This window comes from Drosophila yakuba, chromosome 3L (genome assembly GCF_016746365.2).
Source record: "Drosophila yakuba strain Tai18E2 chromosome 3L, Prin_Dyak_Tai18E2_2.1, whole genome shotgun sequence".
Classification (NCBI taxonomy): Eukaryota; Metazoa; Arthropoda; class Insecta; order Diptera; family Drosophilidae; genus Drosophila; species Drosophila yakuba.
In genome coordinates this window covers 291,460-297,676 of record NC_052529.2, presented here as the reverse complement: position 1 = coordinate 297,676, position 6,217 = coordinate 291,460, and the positions used below count along the sequence as shown (strand labels likewise).

The 6,217-nt window shown below is 45.4% G+C and overlaps 3 protein-coding genes across 3 annotated transcripts; 1 reads left to right on the top strand and 2 right to left on the bottom strand.

The window, feature by feature from the left end:
* Positions 1–229: 229 nt before the first annotated feature.
* LOC6532216 (mitochondrial import inner membrane translocase subunit TIM50-B) lies at positions 230–1,765 on the bottom strand. Its single transcript, XM_002092953.4, has one exon. It carries the CDS (start codon positions 1,548–1,550, stop codon positions 321–323), a length of 1,230 nt encoding a protein of 409 aa, XP_002092989.1. The 5' UTR covers positions 1,551–1,765; the 3' UTR covers positions 230–320.
* A 132-nt stretch (positions 1,766–1,897) lies between these two features.
* Positions 1,898–3,319, bottom strand: LOC6532215. The gene is made up of 4 exons (XM_002092952.4): positions 2,851–3,319; positions 2,640–2,777; positions 2,115–2,327; positions 1,898–2,060 (listed from the first exon to the last, which is right to left on the bottom strand). The coding sequence occupies exons 1-4, from the start codon at positions 3,302–3,304 to the stop codon at positions 2,038–2,040; spliced, it is 828 nt and encodes a 275-aa protein (XP_002092988.1). The 5' UTR covers positions 3,305–3,319; the 3' UTR covers positions 1,898–2,037.
* A 70-nt stretch (positions 3,320–3,389) lies between these two features.
* On the top strand, positions 3,390–5,531 carry LOC6532214. Its single transcript, XM_039373655.1, has one exon. The coding sequence runs from the start codon at positions 3,486–3,488 to the stop codon at positions 4,596–4,598; it is 1,113 nt and encodes a 370-aa protein (XP_039229589.1). The 5' UTR covers positions 3,390–3,485; the 3' UTR covers positions 4,599–5,531.
* The last annotated feature ends 686 nt before the right edge of the window (positions 5,532–6,217 follow it).

Genomic DNA, 6,217 nt, shown 5'->3' with positions numbered 1-6,217 from the left:
ATGTATCCGCCTAGTGGGTGCACCTCTACCTTTAGGGCCGCATTGATGTTCCAGCAAATATAAAACAAACATTTTTTGGACTTTGATTTGGATGAAATTAACTTTTTCTTACTATTACTAAGAAAGTAAGCAAACATCAAGAGAAACACACCTTTAAGCGGTACAATATCAAATTTAGTGACGAAAACTATCGGCTAGCAACAGCCGGTAGTAAGGAGACGCTCAGAAATGGTAGCACTTTGAAATCTATTTGAAAATTTGAATGACAATATTTGCATGAATTTAAAGTAGTTAAAGGACACATCAAACGCACAACCTGTTCAATGACTAATGAAGCCACGAGTCCAGTTCTTGACAACCGGCCTAGACTTGCTGGTTTTTCCCAGCTCCTCGGCGTGCATTTGCTCACTCAGCTTCCGCTGGTTCTCGCGAAACTGGGATAGCGAGTCACTGAACTGATTGTAGTACTGCAGCACATCCCGGACATCGTCAATCTCACTGGTTCCTAGAACACTAAGGAACGACGCCAGCTCAAAGAGGGTGGAGTCATTGTCGTTTCCCGACCACCGCGGGATCGAGAAACTGTTTGAAGGGTGAAACTTGGTGGAATTCCTATCCCAGTCCACGACAACCACTCGCTTTAGGTCTCGGTTGAGGTTGTCCAGATTCTTCACGTGGTGGCCCCCAACAAAGTGCGTGGAGTCGCGAACCAAGCGGTACATAATATAGCCGTTCGGATCAAGGGCGTCGAGCAGCGGAAACACAGTGACTCCCTGCTCCGCCGTGTACACCACGATCTCAAAGTACTTAGCACACTCTTTCAGAAAGAGGTCGACGCCAGGACGCTTCTTAAAGCGCCATCCTGTTTCGTAGGTCCAATCAGGATGTACCAGCACATCCTTGATCTCAAGCACCAGAGTATACGACGGCTGCACGTAGGGAGCTTGAAGGGGTTCAGGGAGCAGCTTCTGACTCGACGGCTCCTGAATGAACCGCTGAAAGTGGTTCACCGACTGCCATGTCCGCCACATGTACTGCTTCACCGGAGGCAGACGACTGAATTCGTCGATAACTTCATTTCCCTGCTCATCCAGTGCCGGTTTCCCAAAGTAATATATAGCCCAAAACGAGAACAACAAACCTCCGATGCCGAAGAGCCCAAAGCCCAGCTTCATCCGCCTCCAAGCCCGCTCCATCTCCTTCAGCTCCTCCTCCTCCTCCAGTTTCCGCCGCTCGCGGCTCTCCTCGTCGTTGGGCTCCTCAGAGGTTTGTGGAAAGAGCTTCGTTAAAATCTGCGTAGACGTCTTCTCATACGTCGAGTAGCGTCGGTGTCCCACGTACACAACGGATGCCTTGCTGAGGCTCACATGGATTCCAAAGCACGATCTCCACCCAAGCTCCATCCCGGGTTTTCCAACATTTTCCGCTGCACCGGGCTGCTTGACCAGTGCCCGCCACAGGTCAGAGGTCAGCGATCGCGAGGTTATGATAAGTTTGCGGCAAAACCGAGGCCATCCACATAACACCCTTTCAATGGCTATGAAAGACATTGGTAACTTGAAGATTTGTCTGGTTCTCAAAATATCGGTGGGTTTTAAAGGGGGTTTGCAGCTAAGTAACGAAACACTATTGAATTTAACATCTTTCTATTACCAAGTCGAGGGGTGGAGGTAGCGTTTTTCGTTTGTGTAATGTTTATTGAATTTTGTCGCAGACGGTTATTTTTCGGTTGCGACTATTATTAAATAAAAACCCAGGGCCAACTAGACCTTTCTAGAATTCGAGGATCAGAATTCGAGGAGGTCAGCGACATGTAATAATAACAGGTGTAATGAAATAAAGTCTGTGAAAGCCTTCTTTCTGGAATATGAAATTAAAGTTTAAGATAATCCTTGCATTTAGTCATTAAAAAGGCTCTGAACAAAACCAATTCTTTATTGTCGTTCATGTAGTCCGTACGGGCTAGCACTTAAAAATTGCTTATTTAATGTTAAAAATGTTGCTTCCGTATACGTATAAAATAAATAATTTGCATTATTAAGTCGAAATGCGGCCGACTCCTGTAAAGAGAGAATTTTGATCAAACTTTCCACAACTCTTCTCACCAATCTTACCCTTATCCTTCTGCTTTTGCTCCTTTGTTCGACGACTCTGGCCATGTTGCTTTCCTCCACTGGAATTGCCATTGGCCTTGCACTTCTTGCTGACGGTACGCACAGGATTGCAGTTCTGATCACTACCGCCAGTGGCTTCTGGTTCCAGTTTATCCTCTCTGGTGATTTGTCCTCCGACGCACTGAGACCATTCACCCTTCTCATAGCGGCAGCCTACCGAAGGAAAAGCGGAAAATTTCAAATTAATTTCGGTAAGGAACTTCTAGTATTTGCTTTAATGAAGGATGCACTCGCTCCATTGTTGTGAACAGGAACTGCAGTATTTCCCAGCTGTGGGGGAAAGATGCAGCAGAAAGGCGAAGTTGGCCGAAGGATTCTGCTTTCAATTGTTCAGCCACGTCGCGTAAATGGGTCAACAAGAGTGATTTTTGGCCTTTGTGACTTTGGGGCCAATGACACCACCTCGCGGGAGTGCTCGGTTCTACGTTCCTCTCTTTGAGGATGATTATGAGATATATAATTTACCTTTCTTGCACTTCTTCTTTATGGTCCGCGTTGGCAGGCAGTTTTGCTCTCCTTTCCTGAGGGACAGCACTCGCGAGCGCATGTTCGTCTTGTGATCACAATTGGACCAAGCACTCTTGGCGTAGCGGCAAGTCGACCCTGTCAACAAGCAAATACAAAACTTTTCAATTAAAAATATCTGAATTATGTGCCAAGCATTCGTAAGGCTTACCATTCTCTGGAGTCACTGCTTTGGGTCCCTTTCTATTGCCTCCATGATGTTGGCCATGTCCGCGCTGCTGCTTGGTTCCTCCTTGGCGTGGTTGCTTATCAGCGTTTTTGTGGCCTTGTTTGTGATTTGGTTGCGATATCTGTGATGACAGTGCTCCGCCATTTTCCGCAACCACTAGTTTTCTGGTGCCCGACTTGTGCTGGAAGTGCTCTTGCGGCTTGTTCGCCTTGCGATTATTCCTGGTGCGGTGGGTGTCACCATTGGTGGTGGATCCGACTGCCTCTGCCTCCAGTGTGCCACGAGCCGGGCGAATGTGTACTACATCGCCCGACCGCTTTTCCATGACCAGACGAATGCCATCAGAGAGGCTTTCGCCACGAATTGATAGCGGGGTATGCGCCAGTGCCACCAAAACTAGTTGCAGAGCCGTGGTTACAGCCAGTATAAGATTCATAACTATTTCGGAAACCTAAAACCAATAGAAGCATTAAAGCAACGCATGAAATATAATTAAGCCGAGCTGTAAAATAATCAAGAATGCTTTGCTTTATTTTTCTTTAAGACCTCTAAGTGTTTACTTCCTATACCAGTCACATAAATATACAGTATACATATACAGTACAATTTGTGCAGACATGAACTTCGAAAACTCGGCGCAATGCAAGTTTGACATATATAAAGTAGAAGATGTCGAAAATGGAAATCAGGAAGCTTGTGACGAATCTTGGGGTTGTGTAGGTGCGAGTTCCAAAGGTGTAGATTGGAGTATTAACCTCAATAGCGATCCCTATGGCGGCCTTGAATCGGAAAATATGTCATTGGTCTCGACCAGCGAGCGTAACGCCAAGTTGCCAGTCGGTTGGGAAGAGCGCATTGCTCCGAGTACCAAGGAGTCCTATTTCTATGACACAATCACCGGGAAGGTACATTTCACACTGCCTCCGAGCGACGACCCAGAATCTGAGAGGGATTCCTCGAATAGAAGTCCTCGATGCACGTTCCGCTGCAGCCACATCCTGGTGAAGCACGTGGAATCGGATAGGTGCAGTTCATACCGTCAACCGGTGGTGAAGAGAACTAGGCAGGAAGCGCTAAATAAAATCCTGCAAGCGAGTTATCTTGTGGAATCGGGCGAATCTGAGTTTGCTTCCCTGGCCAGGACGATGTCCGACTGCTGCTCTGCTCGGCATGGCGGTGACTTGGGTCCTCTGAGGCTTGCACAAACGTCCTTTAGCTTCGAGGAGAACATTTTGCGCCTGAATACGCCCGAGGTATCTGACATTTTCCAGACGAATGCAGGTTATCACATCTTGTGGCGCACCCCGGTGGATTACAGGAAAAGGCACAAACGCGGTCTTAAACAATTGATTAATGCCACCAAAAGAAAGAAGTCCAAAACCCACTTGGTGAAAAACAAGTATTTGTCCAGTTTGTTGAGAAAACCAAAAGCCTTCTTACGCAACTCGATCGATGAAAAACCTCGAACACGAGCTTTCGAAAGCAAGTTCAGTTGTCCGAGTAGTGTGTCATTTAAAACTCCGTACCCGACTTCTGTGTCTCAGGACCCAAGTATCATATACGCCAAACAGCAACGAGAGGTGAGAAACCAAATAGTCCAAGATAAATTGGATGACACCATGCATCTGGGCAGATATCTAAAGTTAATGGAAACTAATGCTTCGGGAAACTGTCCAATCAAACTTAAAAATGTAAGACAAGATTTTTTTATGAATAAGGCAAGACTCTGATCGAAAAAGCATACCACGCAACATGGAAAATAAAAAAAAAGAAACAAGGGAAGTTTAAAGGATAAAGGATTTTATACGTTTATTCATGAAAGTAACCAGTTGAAAGAACTTCTGATAAAATGCTTCGCTAAAAGCAGGAAAACGCATCAATAAGATTACCCAAATTTTAGGGAATCTGAAGTTTTTACTCAAGCTGAACATCTGGCGAGCATGTGAGTCGTCATGCAGATACATTTAGTACTTCCCCATTTGGCGTTTCAGCCAGTCGTGTATTTTTAGAAATAACTTGCGATCTAGCTACTGCTGTGCGTATCCCTCGTATCCCTCATATCATAGGGCATCCTAACTCAGAGAACACAGCACCCACATTCCTCCAAATTCGCCAGCCTAACCACTCTTATACGGCTGTTCCACTCAACGCGAATTCTCTCCGGACGACCAGGAAGGAAGGAAGGGGTGCCCTGCACACGCGCACTCGGAAAACCGTCGTTGGGAACTCACTCTCGACAAGGTACGGGCATTAAAGACGGCTTCAAGTTGTGGGCTGTGGTCCAACCAAATTTAAATCGAGGAGGCGGCTTGAGAAACTCGAGAAAATGCACTTCACTGTAGGACGGGCGGCTTGCGATCGTTACGCTCGCATTCAGAGCTGTGGCCAAACTGAGTGGGCGAACTGCCGCAACTCGAACTCGAAACTCGATGAACTCGAAACTCGAACTCGAGAGGCTCCAAATCTGCTCAGTCCAGAGAGTCCAGTGAGAGCGGCGGGAAGAGCGGGAAGACTGATACATGCTTTTTATACCATTTACCAATTCATATACACAGCGATGAAAAATTTCTATGTGCCTCCTTAATCTGGTTCGCTTTTTGCCGGACTGCAGATATGGAAACTATGGACCCTTTTCGAGTTCTCATTAAAAACACTTGTCTTAATTATGTTTTTTTTAATCGGTGCACTAGGAGTATGTAGGGGGGAAGTGGGCATAATAAATCAAATATAGAAGAGCTTTTTCTAAATCAGGGCATTTCGTAAAGTGACGGAGAAGGAGCTATACATACCGCTCTCCTTTTCGACTTTTAATCGAAGCCTATGAACAAAGACAAACAGCATTCTTGCATGCTCCGCTGTTTCGTCTGTGATAAGATAAGCCATCCTTTATCTATGTATGTGCATATGTGCATATGTGCATGGGTGCATATAAGCATACGAGTGTAAGCACACAAGTAAGCTAAATGTAAACAATGACCAGGCATTGTGTAACAGATTGGAGTTCTTCGTTCTTTGAGCGGTTTTATTGCGTATTGTGTATATCAAAATACGAATAGATACAGTTTTGAGCCACTTTTGAGTATGCATGAGCATATATTTTTTTCCCGGAGTTCCTCTTGCAATCCGAGAGCTCGGCAAAACATGTTTTGAGTGACTTCTCTGAGTCAGATTTACTTTGGTTCAAAAACAAAGAGCGGACGCAGACGAGGAGACTGAAAATGAAAAAAACCAACGAAATGTATGCATGTTGGCTAAAACAACTTTAAAGCGGTAGTATGAAATGAAAACGAACCGAGAAAGGTTTCGGTTTTGAATTTGCAAAAAAAGATAATGTTAGTTTCCTTGTCAA

What these genes read in the sequence shown, in the direction of transcription:
- LOC6532216 (XM_002092953.4), bottom strand. Translation starts at nt 1,550, where the DNA reads ATGTCTTTCATAGCCATTGAAAGGGTGTTATGTGGATGGCCTCGGTTT.
- LOC6532215 (XM_002092952.4), bottom strand. Translation starts at nt 3,304, where the DNA reads ATGAATCTTATACTGGCTGTAACCACGGCTCTGCAACTAGTTTTGGTG. An exon ending in AAAGAAGAAGTGCAAGAAAG is followed by an intron (nt 2,328 to 2,639) that starts GTAAATTATATA and finishes TTCCTTCGGTAG; the next exon opens with GCTGCCGCTATGAGAAGGGT. An exon ending in GCAAAAGCAGAAGGATAAGG is followed by an intron (nt 2,061 to 2,114) that starts GTAAGATTGGTG and finishes CTCTCTTTACAG; the next exon opens with GAGTCGGCCGCATTTCGACT.
- LOC6532214 (XM_039373655.1), top strand. Translation starts at nt 3,486, where the DNA reads ATGAACTTCGAAAACTCGGCGCAATGCAAGTTTGACATATATAAAGTA.